This window comes from Dasypus novemcinctus, chromosome 12 (assembly GCF_030445035.2).
Source record: "Dasypus novemcinctus isolate mDasNov1 chromosome 12, mDasNov1.1.hap2, whole genome shotgun sequence".
Classification (NCBI taxonomy): Eukaryota; Metazoa; Chordata; class Mammalia; order Cingulata; family Dasypodidae; genus Dasypus; species Dasypus novemcinctus.
The window spans coordinates 97,079,220-97,097,624 of NC_080684.1; the positions used below are offsets into that span (position 1 = coordinate 97,079,220).

The 18,405-nt window shown below is 61.0% G+C and overlaps 1 protein-coding gene and 1 long non-coding RNA gene across 3 annotated transcripts; one reads left to right on the plus strand and one right to left on the minus strand.

Moving 5' to 3' along the window:
- Positions 1–693: 693 nt before the first annotated feature.
- On the plus strand, positions 694–2,850 carry LOC131280653 (uncharacterized). Its single transcript, XR_009188358.2, has 2 exons — positions 694–1,324; positions 2,677–2,850. It is a non-coding gene; the product is annotated as an uncharacterized lncRNA (long non-coding RNA).
- A 3,063-nt stretch (positions 2,851–5,913) lies between these two features.
- Positions 5,914–12,910, minus strand: SSTR3 (somatostatin receptor 3). Of its 2 annotated transcripts, XM_058308780.2 has the most exons (3): positions 12,216–12,910; positions 10,490–10,641; positions 5,914–8,268 (listed from the first exon to the last, which is right to left on the minus strand). In XM_058308780.2, exon 3 carries the CDS (start codon positions 8,230–8,232, stop codon positions 6,988–6,990), a length of 1,245 nt encoding a protein of 414 aa, XP_058164763.1. In that variant the 5' UTR covers positions 8,233–8,268; positions 10,490–10,641; positions 12,216–12,910; the 3' UTR covers positions 5,914–6,987. The 2 variants fall into 2 exon arrangements, with proteins under 2 accessions (XP_058164763.1, XP_004447087.1); XM_004447030.5 differs by lacking the exon at positions 10,490–10,641.
- Between the last annotated feature and the right edge of the window lie 5,495 nt (positions 12,911–18,405).

Below are 18,405 nucleotides of genomic sequence, written 5' to 3' on the forward strand. Positions count from 1 at the left end.
GAACCAGCACCTTCCAGGCGCTCCGTACTCCCTGCTGTCGCAGGGGGAGAAACACGCTCAGCGACGCTGACGCGCGGCACCCGGCTCCCGCCCCACAGCCGGCTAGCGGCAGAGCCAGGGCCATGGCGCCGCCAGGGCGTGTGCGGCCAGCGCCAGCATCTCCCCCTTCTCCCCCGAACCTAAGGCGACCGACAACCCCGCTCCAAGCCCCGGCCGTCCCCTCCACCCCCACCCAGTTTCAGCCTCAGGCGATGGAGAAAGACCGCGGCCCAGTCACGGCCAGGCTCGCGGCTCCCTCGGCACAGCCCACGGAGCAGCTAAACCGCGCCCCTGCGGCGGAAAGGCCAGCGTGAAGGACGTGGCGCGACTCTGAGGCCGCCACCCCCACCTCCCTCGGGGAAGCCAAACGAAGAGAAAGGGAGGAGCCTCTGCACCGCGGGGGAGGGATCTTTGCGCGTCCAGAGCGTCACGGAACCGAGCAGGACCGAACTAGGCCGAGCTTGGCCGAGCAGAGCCGAAACTAGTCGAGTGCAGCCGAAGACGACCGGAAGCAGTCCAGGCCGGCCGAACCTAGCCGAGTGCCGCCGAGCCCAGACGTGCCCAGACGAACACAGCCGAATCTGACCGAGTATATCCGAGTCCGGCCGAATAGAGCCGGGTTCGTCCGAGCGGAGTTTCCGGGCGGGCGCCACACGGCGAGGGGCGAGGCCTGAGGTCCCGCGGCGCCCCCTGCCGGACACTTAGAGCACCACGCTCGGCTCTTCCCGGGCCAGTCCTGGGAGCAGGGAGTGTGGAGCCCGCGGCACGGATAAGAGAATTGAGGCTCCAAGGGTTTGCGAGGCTGGCCCGAAGGCGTGCAGAGCTGAGAAGTGGTGGAGCTGGTGTTCCGTCGTACCTGTGGCTCACCTGCCAGCGCCGCCCACGCCGGCGGGCGTTGTGCGTTTGTTTCCTTCTCCTCTGGAGAGCTGCCTCGCTGCTGCTGGAGGAGTCGCAGGAGCCCGCGGAAGGCGAGGGGGCGGCGGCGCGGAGACTACGCCTTATCTCACCGATGGAGAAACCGAGCGGCCTCTGGCGCCTCTGCGATGGGGCCAGGGCCTCGCCATGTTGACCGAGTGTGCGGAGCCAGCACTTGCCAGGAGCAAATATTGACCTATTTTGTGGTCATCAAAGTAGATAGCAGGGCTGAGAGGCCACGTGCTGCCCCTTCCCCCACCTGAGCCAGCCCCGACTGCCTGGCTCTGGCGCACTCCCCCAAGTCAGGCCTCATTTTCCCAGCCCGTAACGAGATGGCGGTGGAGGACATGGGCTCCGGCCTGCCGACAGGGTACGTGCGGGGTTCTGTGAGCCGGGACCCCAGGCGTCTGAGACCCTGGAGGACCTTGAGTGTGGCCTGGGCGCTTGTGAGCCTGTGAAAAGGTCCAGCTGGCCTGCCCGCTGCACGGGTGTGTCCATCTGACTTTCCCGCTGCGTGCCCTCTGCCCTGTTGCCTCGGGGCTGGCTGGACGGTGGCTGCCTGGGGGACATCTGCCACAGCCCGCGGGCCGCCAGGGCCTCTCCTCACCCAGCAGCACTCCTGTCCACCCATGCCCCCAAGCACCTTCACCTTTTCATAGGTTTCTGTTTTTTAAACTGGGAGCACAGGATTGGGGCCTGGGAAACCAGGGTCCTTCCCGGCCCTCACGGTCCTCAGCTGTAAAATGGATATCAGGGCTTTTTCTCTGGACCTGGAAGGCCCTCCACCCCTCCTTCCCCGTGGACAAGCTCTGCTTCTCCCTAACAGTCAGCTGGGCTGTACCCTTTCTTGGGGAGACTTCCACCCCACCGTGGGCTGATCCTGGCTTCTGTCAGCGCACTTCTCATCACTGAGCACTCACCCAGCACCTACCGTGGGCTGGGACTGTTAACAAAATAGGGACATTTACTATCATCCTGGCCTTAAAGAGGAGGAAACTGAGGCACAGAGGTTAATTAACTGGCCCAAGGTCAAGCAGCCAATGAGGGGAGGAGTCAGGATTCAAACTCAGGCCATCCCAGAGTCCATCTGTGTGCATAGGAAACACCCTCTCTTTGCTGCAACTTCCTTACTCTGGGAAAACAGGCCTTGAGCTTCTCTGCCCTTGGCTTTCCACCCAATAAGCACTTGTTGAAAGAATGAATGAAGCAATGAGGCAGTTAGTCCAAAGGGAGAACCGGAAGGGGAGGGGCCAGTCTCTTCATTGTCCCTGGGAGGCCAGTCTGCCCCAGCCTCTGCTCCATCCGTCCTCTGCGCATGTCCCTTTCATTCCCTGTATTCCTCCAGCCCCCGGCCTTTGCAAGAGCAGGTTCCTCTGCCCGGCACACCCACTGCTCTCAGTTCAGCCCCCACCGCACCCCTTCCCCCATCGGGCTCTCCCAGAGGACACCACGCATTGCGCTTCTCCTTCCTTCCCCACTCAGCTCAGGGGCTAACCATAGTGTCGAAGTTTGCCAGGGCTGCTAAGATAAATATAATACAAGGGCTTGGCTTGAACAACAGGAATTTATTGGCTCATATTTTCAAAGGCTCCGAGACTTCCTTCCCTCTGGGGCCAGTGGCATTCTGGTCAGCTGGATGCAAGCCTTGGGGTGCCTTGGTGCAAGCCTTGGAGTGTCTTGGCTTTCCCTTCACATGAGGATGTCATCTCCTTTCTCTTCCAGGTTCCTGCTTCTCCCTGAGGACGTCTCTGAGCCTGGCTTCCAGTTTCTTCTCTTTATAAGACCTCCAGGAATCTGGATTAAGGCCTAAACTGCTTTAATTGACCACATGTTAACTAAAAATAACATCTTCAAAAGATCCGATTACAATGGGCCACACCCACAGGGACCCATTAAGATTGAGATTGGTTTTTTCTGGGGGGGTAACTCGAACTACCACAGAGAGTTCCTTATGAGAGAGCAGGAGCGCTGTTTGCCTCCACAGTGCCCCAGCCCAGTATTGGGGCCCTGCATACAGCTGGTGCTTAGAAAAATCTTTGTCAACTAATGCACTGTGCTCAGAGAGGGCAAGGACACGCCCAAGGCCACCCCATTGGCTCCTGGCAAGTGCAGCCCCGGGCCCAGGCCTCCTGACTCTGGGTCCCGTGACTTTTAGGGGATGCGTTTCCCCTGCAGCCAGTGACGGGAGGCCTTGGTGGGACTGTGACCTGGCACGAGGCCAAGGACGATCCTCTCCTCACAGCCTGGTTCTCATCTCTGTTAGAGTGATTCCAGGTGGGTCTGAAGTCCGTGGAGCCCAGTTTTTCATCCCCCCAAGGGACAGTGGCCGCCATCTCCCCCACCCCTTCCAGCTGGGGAGGGGCCCAAAGCACCGGGGACCTTGGTCTCCCTGACCCCAGGCCCTGAAGACTCGCAGCTCGTCTCCACCGAGGCTGACACACAGAGCCCTGGTCCAGAGCCTGATGGCGGTGGGCTGTTGCCTGGCAACTGCCTCTGAGAGACAAGTTCAAGGTAAGGGCTTGGGCTGAGCAGCGTTGACGGCTGGAGAGCGGAAGTCAGGCAGGGAGAGTCCCTGCCACCTCCGGAGCCTCCCTCACCGTGTAGCTCCCGGAGGCCCTGTAAAGCCCAGAATCCACCCCAGCCCCCATGCAGGGGCCTTCCATGCCCTGTGCTCCCCACACTCACTTTAGGGCCACTCCATTGGCACAAGCAGGACTAGAGTCTCCTGGAGTCATGAAATGTGGCAGCCCCCCTCCATTCCTTTACTCAAAATACTCATCTGAAGGGCCCATGGTGCCACCAGGCCCTGGGAACACAGATGGATCAGGCATCGTCCCTGGGAGGGACAAGCCCAGTGGGACACCCCCCACCCCCCATGCATGGGCGAGCATGCCTGGGCAGTGGCGCCCCCGGGAGTGGGGAAGCCTGGGGGCTGTGGGAGCCCAGAGCAGGGACCGACCCTGTCCCGGCGGCCCCCCGCACTGCTCCCAGCAGCCCCCCCTGCTCCCACCCCAGGTGCCCACCCGCCACACGCCCAGCAGGTCCCGCATGTTAACACGCCTGATACACATTCACTCCTGGACACCGCTGAGGTGCCCCGAGCACCTACTGTGAGCCCTGCACTGTGCTTACCCAAACCACACACACACACACACACACACACACACACACACGACTGCACACAGGGAACCCAGCACACACCTAGACAGCGCTGGTTGCTGCCTGGCCTGCCTGCCCTGCCGTTGTCCTCGGGGACTGGCCTGAGAGACAGTCGTATGAGCAAGCAGGAGTCAACCAGCCTCCTTCCGTGAGATTTGCTATTTGGACACAGGGAGAGAGCGAATCTACTGCTTTTGGACCCAGATCCATAAGGATGTGGGCCACAGGCTGCTAGGGGTGTTCTCCTTGTCCCTGGAGCTCCCAGACTCTAGGAGGCCACACACCATGAGAGATGGACAGAAAGGGAGCGTCCTCATCCAGGCAGATGTGACAGATGCCCAACGTCCCACACAGACCCACGTGTCTCACAGACAGATTGGCCCGGGCCACGGCTGTGTTGCCAGGTGTCACCATCTTTATTGACAAGAGCTAAGAGCAGGAGCAGCAAAGGATTTCCCATCTTCCCCAGCTCTCCTTGCAGAACAGTGCTCACCTGCGCAGGGGTGGGCAGACACGGGCAGGCGAGGGCTGGGCTGTCCCCTCCCTCAGCCCCACGGCTCCTCCCGTGGGTGACCTGATCCCAAGCCCCACGGATGGGTGGCTCTGCCTCCAACCTCCAGACAAAGTCTGGTTTTAGGAACGCCTCTGTCCCTTAAGGGTGGGGCCTCTTCCCAGCCCTGCCTCCCTGTTCCTTGGCCTCTGAGCCCCACCTCCTCCTGGCTCCTGGCCTGCAGTGTCCTCACCCCCCCACACCCCCATCCCACCCTCCCCCACCCCCGCACCTCCAAGGGACGGGGGAGCAGGCCAAGGCGGGGCACCTCCCCTTTAAGATTCGCTCCCCCCTCCCCCCCACCGCAGTGAGCACCCGGACTGTCCAGTCCACTTTCCTTCCCGGATCCCAGGAGGCAAGGCAGGCAGGCTGGGAAAGCCCACCCCCGCTTCATCGGGGGAAACTGAGGCCCAGAGAGGTCAAGGCTAGCCGAGGATCTCGGGGTGGATTGAAGAGCCAGGCCCCCCAGCTGCTGGGTCACCTGTTTTCCCTGAGGACCCCCTGCCCTCCTCGATGAGGGCTGGGGGTGGGGTAAGTGCGGGGGGAATTCAGCCAGAAGTGCCCCTTCCCCAGGGCGGCCTCACCTGGCTGGGCAGGGTCGTCTCTGGGGAGGGAGCATGGCCCGCCTGGGCCCTGCCCTGGGCCACAGCCCCTCCCATGGTCCCACTCCAGCCCCCACTTGCCCTGACTTCTCCCGGCCTCCCTGATCTGTCCCCACTAAGAGTATTGAGGGCGGAGGCTGTGCTGCCCCTCCTCCTCACCTCTGGACCTTTTCTCGGTGCCATCACAGGGCCTCCAGCAAGGCTGGGCACCCCTCGCCAGCGCCGGGCGGCCCCCGCGGCCAGGGCATTTGCTCCTCCCCCCAGAGGGCAGCCTTCCCTCAGATGGGCCAGGCCAGGCATGGCGTCCTGTTCCAGACACTGCAAGGAGCTCAGAGGGACCAAGGACAGCTCCAAGGTCACAGCAGATGTCGCCTCCTCTTTTCTTTTCCTCTTCTTCTTCCACCTCCCTCCTCTTCCTCCTCCCTCCTCCTCCCCTCCCTCTCTCCCCCTCCCTCTTCTTCCTTCTCCCTCTCTCCCCCTCCCTCACCCCCTCTCTCTCCCCACCTCCCTCCTCTTCCCTCCTTTCCGCTCCCTCTCTCCCCCTCCCTCCCTCTCTTCCCCCTCCCCCTCCCTCCTTCCCCCCACCTTTTCCCCCTCCCCCTCCCTCCTTCCCCCCACCTCTTCTCCCCTCTCTCCCCCTCCCTCCCTTTCTCCCCCTCCCTCACTCCCCCTCCCTCCTCTTCCTCCTTCCTCCTCTTCCTCCTCCTCAGTGCTGTCTGGACACCTCTGCCTCCCAGGCTATAGGGCCAGCCTGCAGCCTGCAGGGACTGGGCTCCTGCCTTGGTCTCTGGTGGGGGTGGGTCACACAGGGTGGGGAAGAGGCTGGTCCCTCCTGTCAGGAGACTCCTGGAACCGGCAAAGACATGGGGACCCCGCCCCTCATCTAAAGGACACAAAATGAACTTCTTTGGGAATGTGAGCTGCCTGCATCAGGGGCTGAGCCAGGCTTTGTGTGGCCTAATCTTATACAATATGGGGACCCCTTTAAGAAAAGGAATACAAAATTACAAGTATAAAAGTAGGCGGAGGGCCACAGGGCCCCCGCAGTGAGAGTTCCAGAAGCTTGGCTGGGAAGCTTGGCTGATCGGCTTCCCAGAAAATCCGCCTCTGGTCGCCATGTCCAGGAGTGCGGGCTTCCCCTGCACTAGCGGTCTGGCCCAGAGGGCCTGGGGGTCACTGGGTGGCCCAGCCAGCCCAGAGAGGAGCAGAGCTGGCATGAGGCCACACAGCAGAGCAGAGCTGGCGCCTGAGCAGTTCTACCACTGCCCCCTCACCACGGAAGACTTCCTTCTGCTTGGGCCCCAGTCCGGCCGCCAGCGTCCCCCACGTCCTTCACTCTGAGCCCAGGAAACCCAAGCCTTAGTTGAAGGCCAAGAATCAGCCCAATCCCCCAGGATGCTTGGGGTCTCTGAGAGTGGGGGACGGCCAGCCTGACCCCTTCACCTGGGCCTCAGGAAGGTCAGCCCAGCGGAGATGCCACCCCATGCCACCCCTCCATAGGCCTCTCCTCGGTCAGCGCTCATCCAGGCCAGTTACCCCACCCCCGAGTCACATCGGGGAAAACAAGGCCCGGAGAGGGAGAGCCGCCGACCCAAGGTTACACTGTGAGTCCCAGCAGCGCTGGAATCAGAAGCCTGCAAACACCCTGCCGCCGGCGTGGCCAGCCCTGGGCACGTGCTGCCACTGCCCCTTCCTGGGGCCACGCCTGCCCTTCACTGGCCCCTACAGATAGCTGCTGTGCGGCGCGCTGGGTTTCTCCCCCGCCGGGGGCTCCTGGGGCAGGAGCTGCTGCTCCTTCCCCGCCGCGCTGCTGAGCGGCCGCTCCTGCCCGCTGCTGCCGGGCTGTGTGATCTGGCTGACCGGGCCGTTCAGCTCCTTGCCCTCCGCCCCGTCCTCCTCCTCCTCCTCCTCCTCCTCCTCCGTCTTCTCCGGAGGCCCCGCAGCGGGCTCCTGGCTGCGCACGCGGCGGGAAGGCCTCAGCAGGACCCGGCGGAAGCCCTGCTTGAAGCGGTAGGAGAGGAAGCCGTAGAGGATGGGGTTGGCGCAGCTGTTGGCGTAGGGCAGCGCCACCACCAGGAAGTAGAGGCCGAAGAAGGCGGGCTCCTCGGGCAGCGGGCACAGCACGTTGACGATGTTGAGCACGTAGAAGGGCATCCAGCAGAGGACGAAGAGGGCCACCACGGCCACCACCATGCGCGTGACCCTGCGCTCCGAGCGCCGCCGCCGCTGGCACGAGGGCGCCCGCACCCGCCGCCCGGCCGAGCGCACCTTGACCAGGATGAGCAGGTAGCACAGGCAGATGACCAGCAGGGGCCCGAAGAAGCCCAGGGCGGCCGTGTAGATGATGAAGCCGGCCCGCCAGGCCGCCGCCGGCTCGGGCCACTGCATGTGGCAGGTGCTCATGCCCCGGGGCACCCCCGAGAAGACCACCACGGGCAGCACCACCACAGCCGAGGCCACCCAGACGGCCGCGCTGACTGTGCGCGCCACGGGCGCCGTGCGCCAGCGGGCCGAGCGGCCGGGGTGCACCACTGCCAGGTAGCGGTCCACGCTCATGACGGTGAGGCAGAAGATGCTGGTGAACTGGTTGATGCCGTCCACGGCCATGACCAGGCGGCACATGAGGGAGCCGAAGGGCCAGTAGGACAGGGCGTTCTGGGCGGCCAGGAAGGGCAGGCCGAGCATGAAGAGCTCGTCGGCCAGCGCCAGGTTGAGGATGTAGACGTTGGTGACCGACGGGCTGGCCGTGTGCCGCAGCACCACGTAGATGACCAGCGAGTTGCCCAGCAGGCCCACCACGCACACCACCAGGTAGACCAGCGGGATGAGGACGCCGCTGACCACCAGCCCTGCCGGGCTCGGGCCTGACGACGCGTTTCCCGGGGCGGCAGCCGCGGGCCAGGCCGGCGAGGCGTTCCCGGCTCCCGAGGTCGTGGGGCCCGGTGAGGGGTAGCCGGGGGGGTCCATGGCCGAGCAGAGGGCGGCCGGCGGTCAGCTATGGGCCTGCGGGAGGAAGGACACAGCCCGGTCATGGCGGTAGGTGCCCTCCGCTGCCCTGACACTGAACCTGGACAGCCTGACACCCACCATCTCGTTCCCTCTGCCCAGCCCAGCAAGGGAGGGGTTGTGCTCCCTGTTTCTCAAGTAAGGAAACCGAGTCTCAGAGAGGCACAGCGCAGGCGTGGAGCGGAGCGCCAGCTCTCCTGGCTCCAAGAGGCGGGCACCGGTGCAGCCTCTTCGCCACTGTGTCCCCTGGCCTGGGCACACAGGAGGCGCCCCATAAATGCTGAATAAAGAATGAGTGAACCATGCCACCACTCACTGATGGCATATGCCCTTTCCTCCACATTAGTGTTTTTCTATTTTTTTTTTTTTTGATGCCTACGCCCAATATTAAGAAATTCATTTTACATAGCAGGCCAATTGCCGAAGGCGGGTTGCTTCAAAACACAATATTTGCTCCTTTTTCATCTGATGCCCCAGCGGGCAGGACCTGTTTCATGACCGCACGGCCCACCAACAGGTCTCAGCCCTCCCATGTGAAAAACACGGCTTCAGAGCCCAGAGCCCTAAACTTGAACCAGGACTCCAGATGAACTTCAGAGGATCCATGAGCCCCTGAAATTGTGTGAAAGTTAAAATGCCCGTGTCTTTTCTGGGCAGAGTCCCGAGCTTTCAATAGTGCCTTCAGATTCCCAAGGGAGTGAAGAGCCACAGACTCTGGGAGTCGGAGCCCTGGGACACCCCCTCACCCCCGCTCATGCCACTGTCCCCCGTCCATCCAGGCAAAGGCCCCGCCCAGGCTGGCTGTGAACCTGGCGGGTGGACAGCTTCGTCCCCTCTTCCCCAGAGGCCGCCTCGTGATGAGGGCTTGCCACTACACTTGACAGGGGCTGCAGCGACAAGGCAGCTGCCTCCCTCCGGGCTGAGGCAGAAGGTTTCCCAGAGAGGAGGACATTTCAGGTGGGTCTTGACGGATGAGTAGGAGCTTACCCTTCAGACCCAGTGGAAACCAGCTTTTCCGTTTACTTCGTTAGCATCTTTTTCCTGGCTTCCCAGCTAAACTTTAAGCTCCTTAAGTGGAGACCCTCTCTTATGCAGCTTTGAGCATTGTTCCCCACTGACTCCCACCTGTCTCTTCACACACTGCACAAGCTCTGCAGCAGTGTGCGTGGCATCAACTGGATCAAAGTGGAACTAGGGAGGACGACACTTGACCCGAAGGAGGACTGAATGGCCCGCAGTGGAGTTCCGGGCCCCTCTGACAAGGCACACCCCTGAGCCTGTGCTCGCCTCCCTCCACAGCACTGCCTGGCTCCCGGGGTCCCGTCAGGCCAAGGCTGCGAGCCGGAGCCTCCTCTGGGCCCGGAACCTCTCCCCCACCCCTTCTTCCCGTGGACCCACCACCACACCTCGAGTCCCCTCTGGAGCAGGAAACTTTGAGGGACGAAGAAACGCAGAGAAGCGCCTCCCCTGCACCCACACCGGGCCTGCAGTTCCTCCAGCGGATCCGAGGCCGCGTGGGCCCGCTGGGGTGGGGGGCCTCCAGGGGCGGGGCTTCTGGGGAGGGGAGGAGCACCGACTCCCACCAAATGCCGGGCTGGGTGGGCTCGCAGGTGGCCGGGGCTGCCGAGGGCCTGGGCTGAGGATGGCAAAGGATCCCCACTTGGCTGATGGGTCCTCCTGGTGACACCCCCAGCTGGTGGGGTTCAGAATAGCCCCTCCCGAGCCCAGGGAAGTCCCCCACCTCACGCCAGTCCCTTGCCAGCTCCCCTGAGCCTGGGGCAGCAGCAGTGAGGCAGGAGGATCTGTGCAGCAGGCACGCAGGGCCCTAACAAAGCGGCCAGCTCCTTTTTAACGAGCCCCGGCTGTCGCGGGCGTGAGGCGAAGCCAGGGACAGGCGGGTCTTATGGTGTCCTGTGAGGACAGCAGGCAGGGAGCGATGGCCGGGCCCCGTGCTCGGGCATGCAGCTGGCAAGGGGCCTCCCCCGCCACCCCCACTTCGCGGGCCCTCCGACAGAGGCCAGGCTTGGGGAGGGCCCTTGCCTTTGTGTCACACGCAGCTGGCCAGCGGGCCCGGCTGCACCCACTCTCCTCACTGCCCCTCGGAATCCTCAACTATCGGAATCATAGCCCCAAACCCCCCGACTCTCAGAGGCCTAGAGAGAGAATTCAGGTTCTCCGAGCAGTCGTGCACACTTAGAGACAGATTGTTTGGACTCACCAGCGTTGACTCAGAAGATGTCAGAATTCCAGAATGCCAGAATCAGACCGGCTTGCTCAGCTGGGAGGGCCTCAGGTCACCATCCACCTGGCCACACTGCGCCCCCGTCCTCACTATAGCACCCCCGAGGGTCAGGCAGTTGCCCGCCACGGCTGGAGAAAGGGAGCGCCAGGCTCCCAAGAGGAGCAGTGAGCGAGGCCTCTCTTAACAGCTGAGCCTTAGGACAGATGCCCGGGGAGGCCAGCCGCCCCCACCCCCCCACCTGCTGGGCACGCGCGTGTGCCACCGCATGCACAAGTACACGCACTAGCACACACACGGCTGGCCTGGCAGGAGCCCAGGGTGCCCAGGCAGCCCCTCGCTTTGAGCCAGGAGAGGAGATGCCCCTCTCCCCCAGGACCCCTGACCCCCCCAAAGACTCCCTGCCTCCATCTGTGTCTGGGCCCATCTTATCCATCAAAGTGCAACAGGCCACGTGCCAGCGGCTGGGAAATTATAGCTTTCCACGCACGTAAGCCAGACCTGCAATTTCGGTGCCGCCTCCTCTTTAAGGAGCTGGAACCCTGTGCGTGATCTAGTTTCTTCTCCGGGAGGAGGGACTTGCCCTCCCTGTCTGGTTTATCTTTGGCACCAGCTAGCCTGAAAGCTGGGGGCAGACTCCTGTGAGGACTGTTCTGGGGAAGACGGGCCCAGAGAGGGTGAGAGGCTGCCCCAAGCCCCACAGCCACCCCGGCTGGCCCCTCGGGAGTACCGGGCCCTCCAGTCTAGCTCCGTGTGAGTCTGCCCCCCACCCCACCCCCATAGAGGGTGGACTTTGGGGTGCAGGGAGCCTGAACGGTTTATTGACTTGACAGCAAGCACCTGGGACGGCGTCCGGCGCATCTGCCCATGCAGAAACACGCGGGTCAGCACGCGGAGCTCGGAGGCGCCCGGGCGCTCGTCCTGGCAGAGACCTCCCACTCACACCGAGTCCCTGCACAGCCAGGGGGAGGCTTTTAGGGAGGAGGGTGCCGAGGCTGGGAGAGGTTGAGGAAATTGCCCAACGTCACCCAGCTAGAGAGAGGGAAGCCGAATTCGCACCCAAAGCCCGTCTGCTCCTGCACCCTCCTGGCCATGCTGGCTCCTCTGATGGCCTCAGGCTGAGAGGAAGCCAGGACTGAGGCCCACCTGGCTGTGCCTGCACCCCCAGACCTTCCCCACTCAGTGCCAACTGGCCCACTCCCCCCCAGGCCTGGGGGCAGACCCCTAGGAACACGCTCCACAGACTCCAGGCGGGGGTGCCTGGACCCTGCCTCCCAAGTGGTGATGCCAAATTGCTGTGTGACTTTGGGCAAGTCACTTCCCCTCACTGGGCCTCAGTTTTCTATGAATGTGAAGAAAGGCCGGACGCACCTCCCAGGGTGGTGGTAAGGATTAAATGGGAGTGTGCTGAGCACAGTGCCCGGCCCGGTGGGGGAGCAGGAAAGCTGGCCTGTGAGCTGGGGAGGCCAAACGCTATGAGGGGTCTGGTTTCTTCCAACCCTGAGATTCTGCTGTTCTGTGATTCCAAGATTCTAGAATCGGAGCCCGGGATCCTCCGGTTAATGCCCCATCCCTGCAGCCCCCCGAGAGGAGGTGGGAAGGCCCTTCTCCTTCCTCCCTGGCCTCCCCACGCCGCTTCATCTTGGGCAGAGGCAGGCACCAGCACCCCCCCTCCGGGCCTCCTCCCGGGCCCCAGCCTCCTTACCTGCCCACGGGGTGAAGGCGGCCCTCCTTGCCGCCAGGTCAGTCCTCATTCTGCTGCCCCCTCTCCCTGCCCGGCCCCGGAAGCTCCCGCAGCACCCCGTCGCCGGGGCCCCACGCGGCGCCCACTCCTTGCTCCCTCGCGGCCTGGCCCCCTCCTAGGCCCGCCGCGGCCACGTCTGCCCACAGAGCTTCTCCCGTCTGGCCTCCAGCCCCGACTTCCCACCAGCGCCTGGTGCATCACCCCCTTCTCCAGGACACATCCTGAGGGGGGCAGGGGCACAGATGGGGGGACGGCAGGCGAGGGCCGGGGTGGGGGCGGAGGGAGAAAAGGGGCCCGGGGGCCTGTAAGAAGCTGATATGTAGAAATAGACGGAAAGGGGGGGGGCAGCCGGAGGTGGAGGGAGAGGGAGGGAGAGACGGTGAGTGGGTGGAAAGGCAGAATGAGGGGGAGTGAGGAGGGATGCGTGACGGGCAGAAAGGAGGAGGAAAGGAGAGCGGGAGAAGGGGCGCGAGGGAGAGATGCAGCGGGATGGAGAGCCGGGAAGGAAGAAGGAGAACGAGGGGGTGGCAGGGAGAGTGACAGAGAAGGATTGTGCCACAGATGGTGACATGGAGCGCCTGCGAAGGAGGGAGAGGAGTGGGGGCCCGGGAGGGGCCGGGAGGAGGGGCCGAGGGGCCGGAGAGCAGGTGCCGGGTGAGCGAGGCGGGGCACGCCAGGGGGGGAGGCTGGGCGCGGGCAGGGGGGCAGACCCTGTTACCGGGGAGATTTCTGCCACCCACGCAGGCCTTGGCTCCCGCATGAGCTGGAGAAGAGGGTGGGCTCGGGGTGGGGGCCGAGAGCCAGGGAGGGTCGCCCCCCAGGCCGTGGTGGCACAGGCCCCCCCTCTGCCCAGAGTGACAGCTGTGTGCAGAGGCCAGGCGGGAGCGTGGTTGGGGGGTGCTGAGAGGGGGGCGGGCAGCGCAGGGCCCGCGAGCACTGGTGGGGAGCCTGCGGGCCTGTGGCCCTGCTGGACCGATGGAGGAGGGCGGGGGCGGGGGGCCGGGGGATGTCAAGCCTCCAGGGGGCTGGATCTGGGGAGCCCTGGGCAGGGTGAGGCGTTGACGACAAGGCCAAAAATAAATATTTTAGACTTTGAGAACCCGAGAGGCCAAATCGAGGCTATCACGGAGAAAACACATCTCTGCCATTTTTTAACTGACAAAATTCAAAATATAATAATAATGAGGATAATTTTTTTTAATACAGATCGACTAAAAAGAAGGGAATTCTGTTTGGGGTAATAAAACTCGGCTCAACTGGAGTTCAAAATTAGCGTTTCCTATCAAGGGTATCACGAATGTTTGCCTATAAAAACCATTGCTAGCTGGCAGGCTGTCGGAAAGCTGGCGGTGGGCGAGTTTGGCCCCGGCCCGAGCTGGCCAGGCTCTGGTCTAAGGCGCTCTGCCCCGGGGCCTGAGCACAGGCCTGGCTGCCTCTGGCCGCCGTGTCCCAGCTTGAACTCACTGGCCGAGTGACTGTGGATCCCCCCTGCTCTGGGCCTCAGTTTCCTCATCTGAATGGTGGGGAGGGGAGACTAGGTCATCTCCAGGCTCCTCTTTGAACCCCGGCATTTATTAGCGCCTGCGGGTCGCATCGTTATGAGTGACACCTGTGTCCCACGAGGCCCTTCCCAGGTGCCCGCTTCTTTGCACCCCACACCTTCAGAGACCCTGGCTCAGAGAGGGGAAGCAGTTTTCTCCAATGGCACAGCCCGCGGATGGTGGAGCCAAACGGCCTCCTTCCAGAGGTGTGCTCTTCCGCCAGCCCGTGACGGCAGCCCCTGCGTGGGGAGGGCAAGGGGAGCAACAGGAAAAGAGAGGGAGGGAAGAAGGAAACGAGTCCTGACTGAGCACCTACTGTGTTCCAGGTGCGCCCAGGCCTCTTTCCACAGTGGCTCGTTCCTAGGACCAGGGCTGCGCCTGCTTTGTCCCTAGGTACCAGGGCTGACACACAGTAGGCCCTCAGAGAACAGGATCTAAACAGGTGCTGTTTGGATGCTGCAGCGCACAGTGGGACCAGACACATGCTCACCTGCTCCTGGAGCCACCTGGCCTCTTGCCGGTGCCCCTCCCCTTGCCGCATGCCCCCATCAGGCCCTTCCTCCAGGCCTCAGTCTCCCCATTTGTACCTGGCAGGAGGTCTAGGTGGGCTCCAAGTCAGCCTCCACATGCTGCGCTCTGGGAGCCGGTCCTCTGGGTTGGGGGGCAGGTTTCACGGCGCTGTCTCCTCCCCACCCCCCGCCCAGGGCCCTCCCAGGGCTTTTTGTGTGCTCAGAAGACAGCAACCCCTGCAGCCCCACCAGGCTTTGCGCCATTGGAGCCCTGCCACCCGCCCCAGCCACCCTGTCTGCCGATTTCCCCCACCCACCTGTGCTCAGGCACACCCAGCCTCATTCATCCACCCACCCATCCATCCATGCACTCATCCACACAGCCACTCATCCATTCAACAGCTACTCAGTGTGCTGATCTCCCAGGCTCTGGGGATAAAGTGGTGAACAAGCAAGGCCCCTGCTTCTGGGGACTCACGCGGAGGAGACAGGCAGTAAACAAATACACACATACACACAAACTATTACACAACCTCAGAGCCAGGAAAGGCAGCAGAAGCAGGGAAGGAGAGGGGAAGGAGAGCCAGTGTAGATGGGCAATCAAGGAAGGCCTCTCTGAGGAGGTGAGAAAAACATGCAAATACCTCACCCCCAGGCGTGCCACCAAGTCCTCCTTCAGGTCCCAGCCGGGCAGCTGCCTCCTCCTGGGAGCCTTCCTTGCCCGGGATTAGGTAGGTGCCTCCTCCAGACCTCCCAGAGCCCCCCACCCTGGCCTCCCATCCGGGCACTCGGCTCAGAAAGGGTGTTCGTCTTCTGTGCTGGGCAGCGAGCTGTGAAGGGCAGACTCCATGCCGAGTCCACACGCGGGGTCCCAGGCCTGGCGCACAGTAGGTGCTTGATACACGTTTGAGGAAAAGAGGATAGATGGACGCTTAGCAGCAGGGCGGTGGCAGGAGGGGACAGCACCCAGTCAGGGGCCCACCCCACCCGGGGGCTTCCCCCAGGCAGATGTGACCCTGGGGGCCCTGCCCGGCCCTCCCCCTGGGGGTGGCAGTTCAGAGAGAGGAAGCAACTCCACACCTGTGAGGAGAGGGGAGTCCAGGCAGGGGCGGCCGCTGGCCTCAGGGGAGTCTGGGAGCCTCTAAGTGGAGCTCGAGAACCCTGGGATTCAGGCCTGAACTGGTGCCTCGTGCTGTCAGAGTTGCCAGTGTGCTGGAGGGGGGCCCAGGCTCCTCCCCCCAGACAGAGCCAGAACAGAGCCCCCTTCCTCCCTCCTCTCCCCCCCCCAGGCCGGAGACCACAGTGCGGGTGGGGGTGGGGTGCCAGCGACTGAGGCTGAGGTCTGTTCTCTAAAATAAGACGAGCTGAGATGAGCCAAAGCACCTGGGAAGTCCCCGTCAAGGGCAGCTCTCGGCTCATTAGTCCCTACTGACTCCTGCTAGGTTTGAATTTCAACGTTGCTACTTTCCGACTGTGAGACCTTGAGTAAGTGACTTAACCTCTCTGAGCCTCAGTCCCTCATCTACTTCTTAGGGTTGCTATGACAATGGGATGAGTTAATGCATTTACACAGCAGCAGTTCCCAGGGACACAGAGGAGCTGTATGTTCGCATGATCCTTGCCCCATCTCAGCTTCTGCAGGTAAAGGGAGATGGGTTGGGCATCTGAGTTTGAGCCCCAGCTCTGCACTAATCAAGGAGTGTGTCCTGGTAAAGGCCCTCAGCCACTCTGAACTTCAGTTTCTTCTTCAGTAGAATATGCTCCACCTTCTGACCTAGTTCTGACCTAGAGAAGGTTAAATGAAGGAAATGACTGTCAGCTCCTCCCCTTCAGCACCAAGGCTGATTGCCTCTGCCTGGAACGCTCATGCCTCTAGCCTGGCCACTGCTCTCCACCCCCACAGCCTCCCTTCTGGGTCAAGCCGCCGCCACCTCTTGTTGGACCCTTGCTCACTTCCTGCTCAGCACCAAGGGTGGCTGTTGAAAACATGTCACGCTTATGCCGATGACCACTTGTTCATGGAATGAAACCTGCAGTCCCCCCCCCATGACCCAAGTGCCCCGCGTAACTTGCCTTCTGCCTGCTTCTCCTCCGCCTCCTCCCCTCCCCGTTCTAAAGCCTTCTTTCTGACCCTAGACCCGCCTCGGGCCCTTCGTGCGGGCTGTTCCCACGGTCCCTGTATTCCCCCTTCAATGGGTTTCAGCAACACCTGCTCTGGGGAGCCTTCCCTGAAGCCCTCCCACCCCCAAGAGCTACCTCCTTTGGGCTTCCTTTTTAAATATTCTCTTATTTTTATCAAAATATTGTTTGCAAGTAAATTTTAAAAAGCCAGCCGTTCTAAAAAGGCTCATAACAAAATTAATTATCAATTAATTAAAAAGCATCCCTGGCCCACCCCTGGTCCCAGAGGCAAGCCCACCCTCTTGGCTCTTTCGCCTTATACAGTTATTCCTTCCACGTCGTGACTTTCCCCATCACTGTTCCAATATTTTGCAGGTCGGCATAAGAAATTAAATGGGAAGTTTGGGGAGTTTTGCAGAAGCTGCAGATGATACCCAAAGGCCAGCAGACCACACAGAAAAATTAAGAAACTCAGAAATGCATAACGTATGTATAGTGTTGGATAAGATCAACATCTTTTAGCTTTTGATATCATAAGCTACGCCATCAACTGCAAATCATTTGCATAAACCCCGAGATCCTCATCTCTCGCACGTACAAAGTGCAATGTTCTTTGGGGTGCAGGATTGCTATCAAAAAGACATTCTGGTGAGCTCTGACATCACATGAGAAAAGGCTAAGTCCTTATAGGATTCCCTACAGGAAAATGTAGGTGATGAGTCTACCCTTACGGATTTCAGGCTAGCAAAGCCTGATCTGAAAATTTTTAAAAAGGTTTAGTCTACACAACGTAAAAGTAACGGGAGAGGCAGCGTCTGCCGATGCAGAGGGAGCCAGGGAGCTTCCTGAGACCCCGAAGAAACTGACGGAAGAGAAGGGCTACAAACCGAAACAGCTACTGGGGAAAAAATGCCTCAGAGGACACACACGAGCCGAGAAGAGGAGCAAACCCAGGTTTTAAACCAACGGGGGATAGGGCACCCTGCTTCTTTGCGCCCGTGTCCTAGGAGTCCTGATAAAGTCAGCCCTGTATGAAGCCGCTGACGCTCGAGCTTTGAAAGGAAAGGACGTGTACCAGCTGCCTGCCTTCTGGAAGTTCAGTAAGAAATCCTGGGGGACCAAAGCACTTTTCCTTGACGGAAGCCGTCAGTGCTTTGTGCCGGAGGTCAGAAAATACCTCGTCAGCTAGGGATGCCCCTTTAAGGTGTCATTCATTGCCTCTAGACAATGCAGGACAACCAGAACGCCAAGAAATATTTTTCCTTGATCCTAGCCTACATATAGTCTATGACCAAACACTTAGCCCACATTTTACAACAAGGTACTGTAAACACCCCATAAAAGAAGAAATTCAGGTTTCTTCTCTGGTACAAAGGGAGGGCCAAAAAAATTCACACGGATTTCCCAGATTGCAGGGACACTGCGCCCTCAATCCCTGCCACGTCGGTGGGATAACTGTACCATGTGCTGCCTTCCATCTCCTGATTCTCCAATTTTACACCTTTTCTACTGACTTCCTACTATGGTAGATGAGGGAGAGGAGGGATTTAGATTTCTTGCATACTCTCATCCCTTCTCCCCATCCTCTCAACAGACTATAATTTTCTGTTAAAAGGCATAGTCAGTGTTTTCATTATCAATGCAATGCAAATATTATATCCTGCTCAGTCAGGAGTTAATGATTGCCTAAGTTTTCATTGGCTTCGTTTGCTTTGAATATCTTAGTTTTCTTGGAACAAGGGCTCCCACACATCCTACAGCTTCATAAAAACCTCACAGTGCGATTTCCAGAGTTCAGTGGCAGTGACAGTTTTTTCTTGGAGACTCCCAAACTTCTCCCCCCATCTGGACTGCCTGCTCCCTAGCTCTGAGCACAGCTGACGTTTGAGATGCTCTTCTCACCGTTGTGGCTGGGATTCACTGCAGCTTTTTCTTGTGTTAGATTGCTCCTTAGATCCTATGTCTTGCTCTTTGATGCTT

Coding starts and splice junctions, on each gene's coding strand:
- SSTR3 (XM_004447030.5), bottom strand. CDS start 8,232: ATGGACCCCCCCGGCTACCCCTCACCGGGCCCCACGACCTCGGGAGCC.